This window comes from Amia ocellicauda, chromosome 5, assembly GCF_036373705.1.
Source record: "Amia ocellicauda isolate fAmiCal2 chromosome 5, fAmiCal2.hap1, whole genome shotgun sequence".
Classification (NCBI taxonomy): Eukaryota; Metazoa; Chordata; class Actinopteri; order Amiiformes; family Amiidae; genus Amia; species Amia ocellicauda.
Window position 1 is genome coordinate 39,527,326 of NC_089854.1, and position 20,077 is coordinate 39,547,402.

Below are 20,077 nucleotides of genomic sequence, written 5' to 3' on the forward strand. Positions count from 1 at the left end.
AATTAACTGCCAATTGTTGATATCAAATATTGTATTCTTGGTATCAATTGTATTTTTCATATCAGAAATTGAATTGTTGATGTCAAAAATGCATTTATTTTTGATATAAAAATGCATACTAATTAATTAAACTTAACACTTTACACTAATTTTCAGATCATTGTAGAAATTTAGTTTATCAAAACTACAAAATACACTAGAGACTAGATAAATTATAGACCGGGAGCTTTCAAACGATGTAGGGGCTTCCTGGCCTGAGCTACAGCTGGCGAAATCGAACGTTTCTCACAGTGTACAGGACTCATTCGCTCGAGTTTGTGTTTTTACTCTGTCAGCTGATCAGCCCTGACGACTATACACTAGTAGCTATTGTGACGTCATAGTTAAATTATGCAAATTATCACCAATGAAGCTAAAGAACCTTCGTTCGGTAATCTGTTCCGAACCTTCAGAGGTAAAAATGGAGCCCTATTGTGTGCACAGAATTATGTATGACACAAACAGCCCCCTATAAGTGTCAGCCATGGACACGGTGTGATCAATACATACAAAGTCATATGTAATGTTTTGCTCAGATGATATGGTTAAGTCTTTCAGTTAAGTCACTGCTGCTTCCACCTGGGTTTCTCTTCGTCCCTAGTCCTGCTCCGCCCACCTGAGTCATGTGAACAACCGATATGTTACACACGCACACACATACACAAACCAATATGCACACAAACCAACATAGTACACACGCAAACCGATATATTATGGCCTGTTTGGCCCCCCATATGAAAGAGGCTCAGCAAAGTAGAGACTACACTGGCTGTTGAAATGTTACATGTAAATAGATAGAGTACATGGAACAAGGAGATGCCTTCTGTAATACCCTGCATACTTCAATGAACCTTTTACTCCAAATTGAGAACCCTCCAGTTCACAGCTTCATGACATATCAAACATAAAAATAATACTCAAATACTAAAGGTCAGCAATTACAGCAATCAACGTACAGTATCATTCATTTATATTTATATCTCTGGCTTTAATCATCTCCTCATTCAAATACATGTCCCTTTAAAGGCACAGATTGCGAGTTTATCAAGTCAAATCTGGCTTCCTGTGGCACTTCTCTCGCCTGTTAAACTTGATGATTGGCGCCATCTTCTGGGTAATTACAAACTCAGTCCCACCGCACTCTATTATATTTGACAGGGATATCACAGCAAACAGTAATCTCCTTTTCTAAAACAAAACGGGTAAATTTCGCCCCACCTTTTGAATGTTCAGAGCCTATCCCTATCCTATTTTATTTTCAACAGTTCTTCTGTTGCTGTAAACACAGTACATATTAGCAAAGGTTTTCTGTCAATGGACACAATACCAGAGGTGGCTGCTCACAATGCATTCAATAGGATGGAGGGTCTGTCTTTTTGTTCATACATATTACAAGCTTTTTAATACTGTGTCTTTCTTGCATAGCACAGTTTCTAGTACAGCCTGTGAGGATGTGTGTGTGTGTGTGTGTGTGTGCACTGGGAGGGTAAGAGAACCCTGTGGATTTGGACTTGACTTTATTGTTGTCTTATATCATCCTTTCTTGTGTTTGTCCAAGTATCTTTCTTTTATTGTCTTTTGAAAATGTTTTTTTTTCTATTTTTTTTCTTTAATTTTATTCTGGATAAATGCCTTCATAGTACTTAAAATATCACTAGGCTTTTGAATAGCATCAAAACTGAGAGGCATCCATCTGTGGCTGTCAGAGGGTCCAGTTGTCCAGCACACATGCTCTGTAATTGTAGATCCATTGAAGTGAGATTGTTTAAGAAGTTCTAGGCCAGTCCAAACCAATTATACTGACACAGACATGCTTTCTTGTTCCCAGTGAAAGAATCCCTTACACTGTTGTGTCAAGAGCATCAGAAAGGTATCTTTCTTTGTTGGAGAGTCAGTGGAAAATAAAACTGCAAATACAAATTTCATTATAACATGTATATCATGTATAACAACAGAAACTGGTTAGGTCATTATTGGACTACAATAATAACGCTCATTATCACAGTCTAGTTTATATTATAGATATAATATAAGTGTGCAGAATATTTGATTTTCACGAGATGAGAGTATCATCACAGTGTTGTGGCAAAGGCATGGAAGGGTTGCCTTATAAAGCAATGTTCATACTCCAGGGATGAGGAAAGTAAATAATCAGAGCTGTCAATATACTGAATCTGTAATATGGAAAGGAAAGATAGAATTTAAAGAGTGGAAAGTTTTACCAGGAAAGTAATTATATCAGGGTACAAAATGACAAACATCAGAAAAAGGAAAGTGCACTTCAATTTCAAGATGTTTTATAATATTTACAATAAATATAATACATCATACATTTCCAAAAAGGTCTCTTTGAAATGTTTGAAATCATGAATACATCTTTTTATATAAAATACCCACAAAATGAAACAAGAACAACACCAAGTCTGCACCTATGTTTTATTACCTGAAGCTACATGGCTGAAAACACATCATTTGCAAAGTATTGTTCATTTATCCATGGGTTTGTACAAGGTGTGTTCTGTCTGCAATTGGCGTACCTCCTCAAGCACTGTTTCCCTGTGATTTATGTTCTCACTTATTTGTACAAAATGCTGCAGGCAAATTAATAGGACCGGGCCAGACACACAGCCTGGAAAATTAAGGTAATGTGCTTTTTTTATCCTCTATGAGGTAACTATGGTAGTCAGCTTGGGCAGTAACAGCTGTTCTCTGGGTTGATGAGCAGCTGTCCAACAAAGAAGACGCGGAAAGAAGATGAGGTCAAATCAAAGGTAACGGCTACTCCTGGGGACACATCTGTTCCTAAAAGTTCCAATCAGCTAAGCGTCAATTTCACAGACTAACTTCTGTGCTTCAATCAGACAAAGAGCCTGTCCAGGAGAATGTGATGAAAATTAACATGTTTTCTCTAGTTGTAGAAGGGAATCCTGCAATTTAGTCACACCCTTTATCAAATCTTGGAGGGAGTAATCTGTTAGAGCTCTGGGTTTGTGACCTATATAGGGGTGGAAGTTAAAAACCTAGCAGAGGTGTTGTTGTACCTTTGAATGCTCCAGTAAAAAAAAAAAAAAATAGGTACTTATTTATTTGCTTTTAAATAAAGGCATCAGCCCAATTAACCTTCATGAATCTGTCAACAGGCCACATACTGGGTACAAATTTAAATGACAGAGCAAATGCTAAATTGAAATCCTAAGGAATCTAATTAATATTACTGGTGTACCCTCAGGGATAAATCTGTGTGATATGGAATTATGGAATGATATTGACAATTCTCACATGAGAAGAAAATCAGTAATAAATGACAAATAAAACAAAGTTTGATATGCTACAAAACATTTTAGATTAAGTAAGTCTGCCTCGTCATATTACATCAATAGATTACCTACCTACCAAACATGGAAATGTGCACTTTGTACAACAAAATGTATTAGTTTTGACAGGCTGGGTAAGGTGGGGAGAAACTGCTGGAGAACAATCCATGTTATCTCACAGGATTCCCCTCTGGCCCAAAAGCACTTCACAACGAATAAAAGGAGCTACTCCTTTGTTCAAGCTAAAACCCTGAGATTTCCTGCCTGTTAAACCTCAGCTATTTAATTCAAACAACATTTCCTTCACACTTCTCCATAATAAATCCCTCTGCTACTTCGCCTCATAATCACATGAGGAGGAATGTCCTCCAAGCTGACAGTTTCCATTAAAAAGTTTGTTAAACAAATGTGGGTATTCATAGCCTTCTCATCGATATGTGAACAGACTTAAAAAAATTATTAAAAAAAGAGATCTCACTATATGTGCTATGTGCTATGGTAGTTATGTTTATTGACATGGTTGTGCTTATGGATATATGAATATGACCCTTAACATTGCCTACATTTTGATTCCCTCAGTGGTCAGATAAAAGGGGAGATTATTGTGACACAGGCTGTAATGAAACCTTTATTATATATATTGTTTTGTGGTCAGGTATGGGAGGGGGAAGTTAAAATGAACTCCAGAATGTGCACACTGAGATAGCGAGTATAATATAAAAACTTGCTTGTATTCTCAAGCCGATATTTTTATATGGATCTGCAGATAAGTATCACCTAATTTCCTATCCATTACAGGCATGAAAGATAGGAGTAACATTTCACCAGGTATAAAATATTAAATTCTTGTTCATCTTGACATTTCCTACCCATCGTATGACCTTGTCTCGTTTCCCAGTTGTTAGTAGAACACCTTCCTGCAATTTTGTGAAGACAGTTAATAAAATCTGAAATGGGAAAATGATCCGAACTGATATTTTGTATAATCAGATCATTGATACCTATCTTTTCTTTCCAGTCGTTTGTCTAAGAAGCCACTTAAAATGGCTTTCCTTGCTGTCATTCACTGAAACAAAATACCCCAGTAAATGGCATACTGATAGGTTAAAGGGGCAGAGAATTCGCACAAAGCTGCTAAAGGTTAAAACATTAATCTAGTCTTTAGGACAGAGGTATATTCCCCGTTGTCAGCAGTTAATTCAGGTGTCTATTGACATTCGGGTGATAAATAATACTGGTAATTCTAGTTAGTTGCTAAAGATAGATCCTAAGCCTGTTAATTAAGTCTAATCAGAATAGTGCTGTGTTATGCTTATTGGTGTTCCATTATTACTCAGAGTGTACTTCCCCCAGGAGCAGCCAATTACCCAGTTCCTTAATTTTTAGTGAGGTATCTTGTGACCAGCAGGGGGCAGTATAATCAATTAAACCAAAAATGCTCATATGTCTTTGATTATTAGAAATGAATGCATGTTTGCATGTACATCATACCCCATTGATTACTAAGCAATGTAAAACAAATTACCACTTGGCACACTTGCAGTAGCAATTCAGAGAAAAACAATAGTTAAAATGTCATTGACTACATCAGGCTAGTAAAAGCACAACTAGAAGTTCAATTTTGGTGGTTTCTTTTTTACCATTGAAGTCTTTACATCAAAGACCATCACTTGCTTGGATATGGAGATATACAAATGCACAGGCTCCAAAGGCAACACAGTTTATAGGTCATTTACAGATGCAATCCTCCTGTAGTAACTGCAGCTTTGCCCCCTCTTCCCCATCTTTAGACTGCACTTTTATAAATAAAAGCTTTGATACTATTCCACCTGCTTTGAAAGGAGTAGAGAGCTAGTCTTACAGAGGGTGGCTGTAAATCTGACCTGCCTTTATTCTCAGCACCCTGACTAATTCTCTTATAAAATGCAGATGCCTTGTCCAGCTTTGCTTTTCTTTCAGGCTGCGTCCGATCCCGAGGTGTGATGGCGGAGAACGGCTGTCAAGATCTGGACTTCAGCAGATGGTAAAGTCTTTGGGGCACAACTATTTAATTCATGCGGTTACTTGCAGTAGATTAATACGTTTCATTATACTGCCTTGTCGAGTAGAGCAGGGTGCTTTCGTTTGATCTATTTCAGGTTGCTGAGGGGTGAGGGTTCAGTGATGAATCAGGCCTGACACATACACTTCTGCTTGAGTTGAGATTGTTTGTTTGCATTTATGGAGGGCTTTATTGCATCTCAAAACTGTGACGGTCTGTTTTCATTCTCGAACTGAAGACTTTTACTGCAGTCGTTACTTGAGTAAGGCCTCTAAGCCCTTGTCCAGACAAAGTGCTTGTGTTTTAGCCTATTTACCCACCCATCCACCCAATTATCAGCCCTTGTTTTTCCACCTGTGTAGTACGGAGGAATAAAGATTAAAGTCCTTGGGTGACACAGTCAGTAAATAACTGGACCACACAAGTACTTTTGATTTCTGCCAGAATGGGACCTTGAAAAGGTGACACAACCTGCCTTTTTTAACCTTCAATTCTGAGCTTGTTTTTTCCCCCCCCCCGTATGTTTCCCTTTTCCTCACCCCCCACAAATACTTGGATACTCATAGTTTAATATTAGTTAGTTATCTGAAACTGGTTTTCTTCAAAAGGTCAAGGAAAAAAACAACAAGGAATCTTTACATACATTTTTACTTATGAATCAAGTATTTACTTACTGTTTTCCAGTCCAAGTACTGTAGGATTAACTGACTGTCTAAAGTCATACAATATATAGCCTATAGCTATACAAGCACACTGCCAGATACATACATTACAGTCGTGGTTTCTTACCACCACATCCCTATCAGCTGCACATCAAGCCTCACAGTAAGTTTCCCAAAGAAGTGTCACAGCAATTTGAAATATAAGTGTGTGCTCATTACTCCTTTGAAACCGCGTAATTGTTCCACCCCTTGAGGAGCAGCCAACAGTACGACCTGCTATGGGTTCCTCCACCATCGGAATGACATCCCAAAGAAAACCATGGTATGGATGGCGTTCACAACATACCCAAAGTTGTTTTTGTCAAGTTAAGATGTGTATGTTACTGTTGTCATTACCGGTATCGGGGTCGCAATCCTCCCAGAGCAGTGACCGCAGCAGTTTCCTACTCAAATACGCCCACCGGACCCGGGCCAGCGCTTCACCCGCCGTGACGTCAGCCCGGCACGGAAACCTGTGCCACACACCTGAGACTGCGCCGCAGACGGGAGCTCCGGGGCCGGGGGGACAGCGCCGCAGCCCACGCTAATTCAGCCCGCACTTGTGTCCTCCTCCAGCTCAGACTCGGGGAAACAGCCGGTCGGGGTAACTCGCAGAGCCAGCACGAATCAGCTTGAGTCACAGGTCCGCATCCTGTGAAGCAGAAGGACTCGCCGCGGCGCCGGGAATAAGGGGCAACTTTTCCCCGCACGGAGGTGGGCAAGCCGGCGGGGGAAGCGCATCCCGAGGGGCCGTGCTCCCACTGAGGGTCTGCGGGCGCACTGAGCTGGGCATGTGGATTAGCTGACATGGTTTGAACTTGGGGGAGACGGTTGCGGAAACAGGTAAACGTGTTTGTGGCGTATTTACCGCATGTCCGCTTCGAGGGGGAGCCGGAGCATTATAAGACGCGTGTAAGTGTTCAGAGGTACCTGGGCTGAAGGTGCGCTTGCACTGCCGCACAGATGCCTCGTTATTTATAAAGCAACCTGCGCAGTTGAGGAGTGGATGCAGTGTCTTTTTAGTGTCATGGATTTGTTTTTAACCATCGAGGTGTTGGTGATGTATTTTTTTGGTTTATAAATACAGAGCACTGAAACGCAATCAAATGTTGGCGTCGTCTTTCTGAAAAGCAAGAGGTTTGCATAGTGATAACCCGTTTCGCGTTGGCTGCGGCACTGTGTTTTTGATTTTCCAGGGACTGCATGCCTCTTATGTGTTATGTCTCCTTCAGTTTACTTCGGTTAACTTTGGTTAAAAAAACAAAACCAAACAAAAAACGCGTCAAACTTCTTACTATGTGGAGTTTTTTTTTTTAATCTCACAAAGCATGCCGGCAGTGCCAGCAACATTTGCCCTGAATGAGTCACCTTCCTTACTTTTCGGTCCATCCAACTAATGCGCATTCATGGAAAGAAATCCTATCAGGGTTCCTGTTTGAAGGGGTTGTTTTTCTCTCCCCCCTCTTTTGTAGGCATGCTTTAGCGTTGTGTAGTAAATGTCTTCCGCACACAGGTGCATTCTTGCACTAGGACATGAAATGTGTGTTGAGCAGGCTGACTCACACTTTCATTTGGTTCTGAAAGTACCCAAAATACTGACATCTGCTATTGTTTTCTTTTGACCTCAGTAATGGTTTTTGCAAAGCTTCTCTTATTCATTTCCCTGCACATGCTATTTCAGCTATGCTATGCTATATTTACTTCTGAATGAAACCATAAAGCAGATATGTGTGTGTGTGTATAATATATAAATTGAGTTGAAGAATAAATGTGTGATTTGTACTGCTATACATAGTAGGGACAGATGATCACTGAGATTTGTAAAATATTTACAATCCCCAGAAGAGGGAATAGCATAGTTTCACTTACTGAAATATAGGAAAAGTTATATGAACATCGTTAATCCTTCAGCATATTCCTTGACTATCTGGTATATTTGTAATTAAATATAAGAGCCTTCCTTTCCTAGAGATTCTTGTCTTTTAAGCATTGGACGGCTGATATACTTCGTTTCAAAGTTTAATGTAAACCAGTGTCTTTGTGAAATAGAACAAATACATGTGTATATATTTATGATGAACGTTATGGATTTGCATTCCCTCAAATGAAATGCCGGTTATGATGCTTTAGTGCAGAAATCTTGATGGAACCGTGTTCTTGCAGCTCCGCTTGATCACAGGGGTGGTTATGGATTAATATGAGCTTGTTATAGTGCACTGCGCCTACAGTCAGGTCCAATCTTAGAAAACTGTATATCATTGCTGCATCTTCTCAGACCTCCAATCGATCATTTTAGGAAATATTCAGGCTTCTGCTGTTAATTCAGTTTATTCTGTTTTCCCCCTAGGATGACTTCTAAACTTAGCTTTGTGGTTACAGTACACTAAAAAGGACAATGTCCCTGGTGATTCACTCTGCACTGTGGTGCAAACCAGAGCAAAGGAAAGCAGCCAGAGCGGAGTTGCTTGGTTAATATAAGTGGGTTATTACTGCTACTGACTGCTGTCCTTGGCTGTTTCTAAACCATGCCACATAGCTGGGATGGGAAAATGTACAGAAATCCAACTGATTTCTTAAAATATAAAATAAGATTGTTTCACATCAAATGTTGCAATGTTGATGCAGTGGAGTAGGCATTGCATTTTGTTTCCCCCCACAGTGCTGACAACATTCTGATGCAATAATTGGCTTTCTACATATAAACTACCCAAAAATATTAATCGCCATGCACTGTTATTTTTTTCTTACAAAAGAGAAAAGAGAAGACAAACTTGCTTTTAGAGGTCAGTATTTTATAGCCATACATATCTTAGAAACCCAAAAGTCATATTAGAAATGCAAAGTAAGTGATAGTCTAGTGTAGTTGGCTTACTTTCCATGCCAAGTATTCTGTCCTCAATCACACCATGCTGAATGTAATCAAATATTGTATGTATATATTATGTTATGTATTGTTTGTATTTGTTTGTTTCTCTCTGCAGGAGCAAAATGAGGCGTCGCCTTTTACATGCCGCTTGTATGTTTCTTGTGTTCTGGGATTCGGTGGTGCCAAATGAGAGGGAATGCAAAGAGGTAGCGAGAAACTCCAACCTAAACTTGACTGTAAAGTACGACCTCCGTAGTTTTGTGGCGGACACCTCAATACAGAAACTTGTGGTCTTCAAGGATCGCATCTACGTGGGAGCTGTGAACAGAATTTACACCTTGACTGAGGACCTCCAGCTGCTCTCGGATTACAAGACCGGGCCTGTGTTCGAGAGCCCAGACTGTCTGCCGTGCAGAGATTGTAAAGATAAGAGCAATTCCACAGCTGGCGTTTGGCGGGACAACATTAACGTCGCCCTGCTTGTCGAGACGTACTATGACGACGAACTCTTCAGCTGCGGTACGGTCAGCAGTGGAGTGTGTCAGCGCCGCGTGCTAGCGGACGGCCTTGCCGACGTGGAAGTAGAATGCATGTATTCTCCCAAGACCAACAGGGGAACACTGGGCTGCCCCGACTGCATCGTGAGCCCGTCGGGAGCGCAGGTGTTGAACATCGAAAGCGAAGGGATCGTGAAGTTCTTTGTGGGGAACACGGTGACCTCGTCCTCGCCCCAGCACCATTCCATCTCGGTGCGGCAAATGAAAGAAACGCAGGACGGTTTTCGCTTTTTCTCGGACCAGTCCTATTTGGACATTGTCCCCCCACTGCGGGACAGCTACCTCATTAAATACGTGCACGCCTTTCAGAGTGGGCCCTATGCTTTCTTCCTGACCGTTCAGAAGCAGCTGATCGGGCCACAGTCCTTCCACACCAGGCTCGTCCGAATGTGCTCTTCCGACCCGGAGCTGCGCCGGTACGTGGAGATGCCCCTGGAGTGCATCATGACGGACAAGCGGAGGAAGCGCTCCACGGGCATTGAAGTGTTCAACATCATGCAGGCTGCGTATGTCACCAAACCGGGGGCGGCCCTTGCTGAACAGATGGGTCTCTCCCCAGATGAGGACGTGCTCTTTGGCGTCTTTTCCCAAAGCAAGCCCGACTCCCCAGAGCCTATCGCCAGGTCTGCGGTTTGCGCCTTACCCCTCAAAGTCGCCAATGACTTAATCAACGATCACATGAAACGGTGTCACACCAAGCAACCTTACCATTTCAGTGGCTCCGATGAGAAGCAGTGCTACAACAGGGTAAGATGATATGGTAAACCAGGGGTAACCATGTGGCTCTGTTGATTATTGTGTTCAGTTGACATGGATGTACAGCTTAACTATCTTCCAAATGCACATAGGTTAATCAGTATACAGTGTCAATACAGCAAAGCAGCTGGATTTGATTAGTAGAGGAATTCTGCAGGGAAGGGAACAGAACAGATAAGAACACTTTGCAATGACTCTCCTTCCTCATTAGAGTGCCAAGCTAAATCACCAGACCCTCTTTAAAGAAGTGAATCAGCCCCTGGGAGGGATTGTTTAATATTTCCTTGTACATTTGCTCTGTTTCTCCCATACATCACTATTGATCCCACAAATCTTTAAACGATCAGATCAATAACGACATGAATTTAACTGCTGTCGACTCCTGGCTTCTGTAGTATTTCAAACCATGTATCTTTTGATATATAGGTGTAAGCAGTTCAGAGTTCCATTTATCTTCGCTCCATTAATTGAAAATAGCAATGATTTTAATGATTACAAATCAAGAAGGTGAGTTATGTGGATCCATGGAAACCAAATGAGGAAACTCACTGTAGGTAGAATTTGAGTAATGATTTCCCCCAGTTTGAAAGTATTTAACTTGTTCAAAGAGTTGAGATATTTACAGAGAATTAGAGAACATGTATGAATTGACAGTTATAATTTCGGAATCAAATCAAAATTGAGAAATTGAGACAAAATTACTTATTATAGGATAATCTCTACAGGAAGACTATACCCGGAGATGAAAATGTATCCAAGCTCGGAATAACTGAAAGTCATTAACCCTGAACTGTCACAGAGAGATTGAGTATAAAGTGAAGGGGGTTTTGAGGTTAATTATTGTTGGGGTGCTCTATGGGTCTGGCTACCATATGCTAATGGCAGGAGTAGGTCCTCTACTGAAGGCTGCACTACTCCTGACCTCGAAAGCTTTTCCATCACTTATCATCATTCTTAGTGGTCAGCAGAAATGTGCTAAATGGATGTGTAAAATGAGGTTGTGGAGGAAAACGATTTCTGGGCAAATCCTTAGCAAGGAAAATTCACTTTGTTGTTTTTTTACTGCCCCGAATACTTTGCATTTTTTCTGTTTTGATAATTAATTAGAAACATATTTACATGGAGGCAGGGGGTTGCATTATTTATCCTGGTGGATAAAAATAAATAGTCTGTGTGGATTTTTGTGGATCAGGGTTGATAGTAGGGCAGCACTATGAACTTCAGATCATTACAGATATTGTATGTTTCAGTGTATTGAGACAACACATTAACCAGATAAGACACAATGGTCACAGTGAATTTAACAGGGTTTAGGCAAGGCCCACTCTTGGTTCTGTTACCCCTTTTCTACTGACATATCTGACCAGACCTGGAACCAGGCTGTGAATTTTTGGCCCTGCTTCTTACCTAGTACTGGACTACGGGGAGGAGGTAGCTTAACTGAATCACTGAATCACATAGTGTCAGTCTGCCCTATTCCCCCCATTCCTTATGCAGCACAGTTTCTATTGCAGAAGGAAATGGTGGTCTTTGTGACCCCCCCATGTCATGCTAGAAGTGGCCTGTGGTTGAGAGACTGAGGTGAGAACCATGCAGTGTTTCTGGCCTTGTTCTTGACCCGTGGTGCTGCTTTCCCAGCTTCGTGACATGACTATCAGGCTGGTCCATGCTGAGGCCATTGGACAATTCCATCAGTCCTGGCTGGACAGTGCTGTCTGAAACATCACGTCACGTACATGCAGTCATGGTGCCATTCGCCGAAAACAAAGGAACCTAGTCTGAACCCTAACAAGGCCATCCCAACACCACACCCACAGAGAAAATTCCAAACAATGCACAGCTGACAGTTTTTTTCCCCACACCTGTGCCATCACAAGCAAACGGGGCATAGTCCCGGGGGTAGGGTGTCTCTTGGTTTTTGTTCCAGCCAAGCTCTTGGCTCTGTTGGTTTTCACTAAATGGATGAATTTCACACTTCTCATCAGGCTCTGAAATGTTCTGTGCGGACATTATTATGAGTAATCAACATATTTGTAAGATATCAGCTGTAAAACTAAATTGTGAAAGTCTTTGATAAGTCTGTCCGATTTAATTGAATATTGGAGACCTCCTGTTGGAACAGAACCTAGCAGACACTGCAGCCCCCCAGGACTGGAGAGTGACATCCCTGCCTTAGAAGATGATCCCCATTGATCTAGACATGACATTTGATGGTCTCAATCTTACCACACAATGTGAGTTCGTACGGACGATCCTTGGCTCGCTGTCATCGAAATAGCAATGCTCCCAGATGAGTCAAGATGCAGGCTGTATTTTGAAACTGCACTTGTCTCACCCTGCCGACATTCGGGGAAATGAGCTGAAGTATGTGCTGTGAGAGATTGCGGAGGGAAAGCAGATAATGGTAGATAAGTAATTTACCACTAAATGTGTGATGGGAGATTAATAAATCATTACTTTAGATTGTTTAGGAAAGAGTATTGTCTTATGTTCCCAAAGCTATCCAGTTAGATTAATATTGAGATCTTAATAAAAGACTCCTTATCATGTTAGGTGTCTTGTACAGCACTCCTTTGCTTAAAGTCAGTATTGATGAGCCATATTAGGATAGAATAACATGATAACTGAGGCCAGAAGAGGCTTGTTGGTTTTTCAGTGCATCTCATCAGTGCTCAATCCCATGTTTCACCTTTTTAGTAAAAGTTCATTCCAATATTCTTAATATTTTTATTTCTTGTAATCAGAAAACAGGTTGGTTGGAAACCGATTACATATTTTTCCTTCATTTGACATAACAGGTTGTGCTTGTTAGCATGAAACCCAAATTCATTATGAATACTAATGAAAGCTAAATTAAATGTCTTTGTAATTGAGTTACATACTGCGTTGGGAAGAAGGGGCGGGGGATGGTGGTGGGAGAATGCAAGGGTCTCTTAAAAGGACTATTGATCCTAAAGTCTCTCTGGGTCTCTGGCAGGATCAGTTAATAAAATAAACAGACAGAAATATACCTCGATTTGGAGCATAATTGCATGCTACAGAGGCTTAAAAGTTGGAATCTTACCAAAAGACCAGTGCATTTTCATGTGGGGTGGGGGTGGGGGGTTGCATTGGTCTCAAAATAACAAACAGCCACATTTAAGGTCAAAATTATCATTTAATTACAATTGATTTCTAAAAACAACCATGGCCTTATTGAATTTAAATGAAATCTGAAGCTTGATTGATTGGAGTTTGTAATGTAATTCCAACAGAAGAGTTTTTTGATCAGCAAATATTTTAATTATGTCCATTTTGCCATGTAAATTAAGATGTTTTATGTAGTGGTAAAAACAAAACGGCCCGGTAAATTCGAATATTTAAAAAAAAGAATCGATATACATCTATTTTCTCCCTTGTTACACTTCCATTTTTATCACTTGAAATATATTTTTAATGATAATGTTTCTTTTAATCTTCCAAAAACATTTTTTGGAATATTTAATTAACTAGTGCAATGTACATTTTGTCCAATAAGAACTTTCTGAAAAATGTATGTTCTTAAAAACCGCATCTAGCCTATATTTTGCAATGTAGATGTATTGCACATAGTATCCTATACATTCCAATTTGTTTTTTCTTTAAAGCTGCTTAACTACTGACAAGCATCAAATCATTGTCTGTCTGGAATTGACAGAACCAACCTATTTTATGACATAATTTTCTTTTAAATTTATATTTTCTACAGATCACCCTGCCCTCGCTTTTTTTTTTTTTTTTTTGCAGTATTTTTTTTTTTTATGAGTCACCTAGAAAGACCGTAATTCAAAAACTCCTAAAACCCTAAGGTTTAGCCAGACAAGTATGTTCAAGGATGTCTTTTAATGATTCATTTTGTATCATCAAACTCCCTTGCCTTGACAAGAACAAAACGTCTAGGTACACTAAAGGTGAACTAAAAGCAGCTGGTATCACCTGAAAAGCTATTTTGTTTTTTAGTTTATTACTCTTTATTCTGTTCATTGCATGGACATGAAGCAAACAGAAGAAGTGGGAGACTCCTAAAGGCAAGGGAAACTAACTGCAACCATTTACTATCGCCTACATCCTGGTTTAATATCAGAATGCCCAAACAAGCCCTGCAAAGCTCACTGCCCCTCAGAGAACAATCACACAGTGTTGTGGGAGCAGCTACATATAGATTTCCCATTGTTCACACTGTTGGCAATGTCTTCTGTCACTTTATGCTGCCCTGATTAAACATTACTAAAGCATATGCAGCCTTGCACTAGTAAATCCAGTAAACTCAACCTGTGCGAGTAAACCTTAAAGGGACGCCTCAAGTGAAGATTGAATACAGCTCTAGTGTCATTTGTTGGTAGTTAGGAAGTAAAGTTGAGGACAAAAGAGTCCCGGACCCTTTTCAATTTGTGTGTGGGTGTTAGCTGATAGGTTCCTTTTCAGATTTGTATTTTTATAAATTTCCAATAGGAAACCCACAGAAGCTCATAGAACATGTAAGCATTGTGTATTTCCTGAGTGTCACACCTCAGGTGGGTAAATTTGTTGTAAAACATTGTTTTTTTCCTCTCTGTTTCCTGTCTTTTCTGAATAATCCCTTGTGGTATACTTATTTGCTGGCTTGTGTTAAATAATGACTGTAAGAAAAAAAAAATACAATATACCAAGTTTCAATCAGTGTTAAAACATACAAAAACCCTCAGCTATTACATTACTTCAGAGGCATCGAAACACATCCCACTGAATTAGCAGGCATTCTTGCCATACAACTGGCAAGGCTAAAAAGAAGTTCTTCAGTACTCATGTGTCTTTGATCTTTGACTTTAGACAAGACCTTTGTTACAATGTTTAAAGCCTTTAGAATGATTATGATTATCGTTAGCAAGCTAATACTAATTTAATACTATAATAAATGGTATATTAAGAAAGCTGCAGCATTGAATCAATAGCATGTTTTGGCCTCAAATATTTTGAGTTATATTCTTTGGTTTCAGTCTCCTTGCATTGAAGTTGTGGAAGGAAAAAAAAACTCAGCCTATTTTTAAATAGTTTAAATTAAACGGTAAAGATGAACAAACAAACCTGATGCTTTTCATATAAGGCATTTGCTTAATTTAAACTTGCATACAAAATAACCTAGAATAACTTTTCACCAGAGGGATCTACAGCTGTATTTTCAATTTTGCTTACACTGGTTTTTAATACTCCAGGTTACAGCTGCTGATTGCTTTGTTAGATAATGGACACTTTAAAGTGTAGCTTGCAGTTAAAAATAAAATAAAATTGCGCAACAGGGTAATTTACATACCAAATACTGTATACACACCTGTGCACTCCCAGCATGATTTTGAAAAGGCACATAATAGAAATGTAACTGCAAAGTAATTTATTTCACTTCATTTATTAATGTGCTGAAGAAAGTAGATATTATACATTTTATATAAACCATTTTGTAGGAGATCATTAACGCACCCGAACGATCTTCTAGAATTCGGATTCCTAATTTGCCTCACGCTGTCCCAATCTCTAAAACTGCAAAGCACTTTATTTTTTCATAACGGTCTCTGTTCATACATGTTTGTAGCTCACAGTCTTAAATGTACCATGCAATGTTTGTGAACTCATTTCAGAAACAGCCTCCTTATTTCCTTAGTGACCCTCACCTCTGTTTGACTGCTCTGATGCAAGTTATTTGGTTTAAAATGTTTTCTGCATGGTCTGAGTGGCTCCTGCTGCTAAAGCCCTGTCAAAAAAAGTTTGTATCACAGGACCACAAAAACAGGTTGGCCCCCTTATCCATTTCCTGCTACAATTACAGGCCCTTGTGAGTGCACTGTAAAGCATTGTTTTAATTTGTGTGTGTGTCTGTGAGTACTTGAAAGTATTTTCCTTTCCCCCTGATTCTCAGGTTTTTCTTGCGCCATTCTTGTCTGCCTGCCCAAAGCTCCTTGTCCTATTTTCTTCATTTTTTTTTGTTGTTATGATTTTATTGCCGATGGGGGGAGGATTTTGTCTTTAGCACACTTCTGCCAAGCCTGTTTTGAGTGGCAGAATTTTTTTTTTTTTTTTTTTTTCAGCTGTGCCCTGTGGCTTATTTATTTATATGTATTGTTTTTTTGGGTAATGTTTTGGCACTGGTCTGTATTTTCGCATGAGTATCAAAAAGCAGTCATGCAGCAGTTGCTCAAAAAATCAAGTGCCCTAGGGCAGATTTTTTTTTTTTAACCTAACTGATTATAATGTTAAAAACAAGGGACTGTTGTTAGAATCTGTTCTGAATGATACTGAAGCTGCTGTTTTTCCTTTGATAAGCTGCTCATCCAAACTATGAGGGACCAGATTGCAGTAATTGAGTCCTTGATCCCTTGTGTATCGAGAGGGGTGTTCCTGTGGTCTCTGGCGGTAGTTGATAGTGCTACAGTATGTTGATGGACTGGTTTAATTTCTTCCATTTGATTCAGAAAATGTAAGCAGGCATTTTCTTTTGTGTCAGGCCGTAATGGATTTTTTCCCCTCTCTTGTAAAGATATGCGAAGCAAACCAGATATGTTTATTGCTTAGAGAATAATTAGCTTATGTTTTGAGCGAGCGTGAGAGAGAGTGAGTCAGTTCTGTTTCATTACCCCATTGAGAGGTGGTGCTACACTGGCAGTGGTAATGGGCAATTTTGTGCATTTGAATCATAATAAAGTGGGTATAATCTCTTGCATTTCAACAAGACTTAACTGGTACAGGTCTTCTTTTGATGCGTCAAAACAACAAAGGCTTTCTTTTTCGTTTTGTGGGAAGCAATGCATCATGAGAATGATTCAGTACCCTTGCTGCTTCCGTCCGAATCAATAGGATTTGCTACTAATGTACAGAGAAGACTGAGGAAGCAGTAGTAAATAATGAAAATGAATAACTCACAATGGTCGTGACAGTGAATTATGGACAATTCCTATACCCCCCCCCCCCCCCCCCCAATTTAATTAGCATGTATAGCCCATGGACTTAAGGAAGCTACACACTAAAAAGAGCTCCATTGATACAGATACAATTTTAATTCTTATCTCAACACACACTACTGTATACAAATGCAAAAGCAAAGAAAAATATCAAAGTTTTAAATCTTTCTTAGGACAAAATAAGTAATTTTTCTCTTAAAATAATGTTCATAAGAACAAAAAGTTTGCCTGTGGTACAACATCCATCTGCATTTTACCTTAAAGAAATAAACATGGAGATGAGTGATCAGAGTGAGTTCTAGACTTGACAGAAGATCGGGTAAGAATAAGAATGGACATTGTGCGTGCGTGCATGTATATACTAGGCAACAGAGTGGAGGGTCGTTGGTTCAGTGGGGGACTCATAAAATGTGATGTATTGTAACAATTGTAAGTCACCCTGGATAAGGGCGTCTACTAAGAAATATCATAATAGTGGCTCAATTTAAACTCCTTGCAGCAGGTGCATTGTGGGCTTCGAACACATAACCATTATTTTTGATAATTTTCCTGCAATTCAGAAAAAAAGTAGAAAATTGTAATATTGTTCTCATGAGTACGTCTCTTTTGTGTCAAGTCTTTTCCTTTTTTTTTTTTTTTTTTGTAATCCATTTGGCCATATCCTGCCAGTATGTTCCGTTATGAGAGTTGCATACCGCAGGACAATCCAAAAGCAGCTGCTCAGTTAGCAGGGCCTAATCTGCCATTATTGTCAGGTTCTCCAATTCCCTCTTCAGTAATAACCCTATGCCTTTGCAATTACATAAAATGACCCCAGCCCGAGCACAGTTCAGGAATCAAGTTGCAATATAACGTGCAATTCACAAGCCAGGTGGGCTGCTGAAACTGTCCCTTCTACCAGCAACATCCATTTCCAGCCATACGAGAGTGCATCATAATGGCACAAGTCTTCTATTTTAGGCTGATCGTGCAATTTTTATTTGTGACAAATCTTAAAATGGGGATTTAACGTTTTTTTTTGACAAGTAATATGAATTTGAAACTACTTTGACTGTTTGATGTGTTTATCTAATACATTACAAGGAATTCCAGAGATCGGTTGATAAGCTGAAAGAAATGAGAGCAGAAAAGAAAAAAAGCTATTTGTCTGTAAGAATCCCCTTACAGGCAACAGGTCACTTGGAATAGTTCAGCTTGGAATTGCATTTAAATAATAAAAGACAACACTGTGGAAGGTCATCCTGCAGATTTGTTCTGCCATCGTTTGTTTTTCTTTAAATGTTTAACTTCTGCCAAAGAAGGGGGATGAAAAAAAGTCAAACATGAAAGAAAAAATTTACCTTTGTGTTGATAGTCCTGGAACTATTCACAGCACTAGTAGATTGTAGATTTGAAGCAGTAGTGCACCTTAAAATAAATGAAAGAATAATTAATATCTACACTGCTGCCATATTTTGTTTTTGCATGGTTGCTTATTGTACTTCCCTGCAGATTCCACGGTAGATGTGGAAGGCTTCTTTTGGGCCTAGGTTTCTCTGTTAATTGAGCAGCTACAGATGTAGTCAAATTATATTACTCCCTGCATTTGAAACTGTTATTCAGGGACAGATTTAGTTTAATAAATACTGTTTGTCATGTATATTCAGCATGATTGGTTTAAAATGGCAAGAACTCTGAACGTTTTCACTTCTATATGGACAGAACAGTTGGTGAAAAACTTTTTGGTTTTTTATCTTGAGTCTTTACTTGTATACAAATGTACACAATTGTAACTAGCATCTTAGGTCACGTTTGTTCACAGTTACCTTTTTGTCCTGAGGGTTTAATATGCTCACAATTCCTCACACTAAATCACCTCTTTGTTTGTGATGCCTTGAAGACATATGGCTCAGCTTTCTGATGGTGTTGATGTTTCCATAAATAAACTGCATCTCAATGAAACACTGGTACGGTATTGTTCTTAAGAATGATTTCGGTTTTGAAACCTTCTATGAAAGCTAGACTTGTCTCGCCAGTTCATCATAATCACTACGTTGAATTGGGAGTCGTAGGATTCAATTTCTTCTATAAATTCCTCATAGACTGGACAAAACCCCAACCAAATTGCACACTCCTGTTCAATTGCAATTAATGACCTTACCATCCTGAAGGAATGACTGTAATTTTATTTCAGACTTCAAAATTAACCCCCCCTCCTATACAAAAGTTGTTTAATCACAATGACAGAATAAGGACCATCACAATGTTGATTTTGATCGCAGTTATACCCATTGGAAACTTTGAGAGTAAAAGTTGCCAGTTATTTTGCAATTGGTAAACTTATTTCTCTAGTTTCTCTACATTTGAAGTTTAAATGAAAGGGTACAAATATTTACATGATTTATTAAGTTATTTATTGACTCATCTGCAGGTTTTATTCATAAGATGTGGTTGGGAAATTTCAATGTTGTACCAATTCTTACAACCATGAACAAGTTGTTGTGTTATTTGAGTTATCCTTTGTTTGTTTTCAAACCTCTATGTATGACAATATATATAATGTATAATATATAATACATATATATATATACATACAAGTATTTAAAAATTATTATAACAAAAAATTACATTACATATAAATGTATATGTCAAAAAGATTCACCTCACAGCAAGGGAATGGCAAAAAAATTATCCAACTTAAAATGAATGCCAAATAAATAAATTGTCCTTTTTTGTGTGTGTCTTGGAAACAGACTCATATGAGAAATCTGTGGCATAGTTGGGAGCTTATTAATGTCTTGAGAAGACCGGCATGAGCAGAATTATATAACTAGGCTGTGTCACCGGCTCCACTACATAAGATGGAGCCAACCGGAG

The 20,077-nt window shown here is 39.2% G+C and overlaps 1 protein-coding gene across 3 annotated transcripts in view; it reads left to right on the top strand.

The window, feature by feature from the left end:
* Nucleotides 1-6,379: 6,379 nt before the first annotated feature.
* Nucleotides 6,380-20,077, top strand: part of met (MET proto-oncogene, receptor tyrosine kinase) — a 44,854-nt gene continuing 31,156 nt past the window's right edge. The window contains exons 1-2 of one of the 3 annotated variants that reach the window (XM_066705147.1): nucleotides 6,380-6,938; nucleotides 9,077-10,265. In XM_066705147.1, coding sequence (XP_066561244.1) covers nucleotides 9,084-10,265 — 1,182 coding nt within the window. In that variant the 5' untranslated portion in view covers nucleotides 6,380-6,938; nucleotides 9,077-9,083. The remainder of the gene's footprint in view (nucleotides 6,939-9,076; nucleotides 10,266-20,077) is intronic. The other 2 variants (XM_066705145.1, XM_066705144.1) reach the window with 2 other exon arrangements.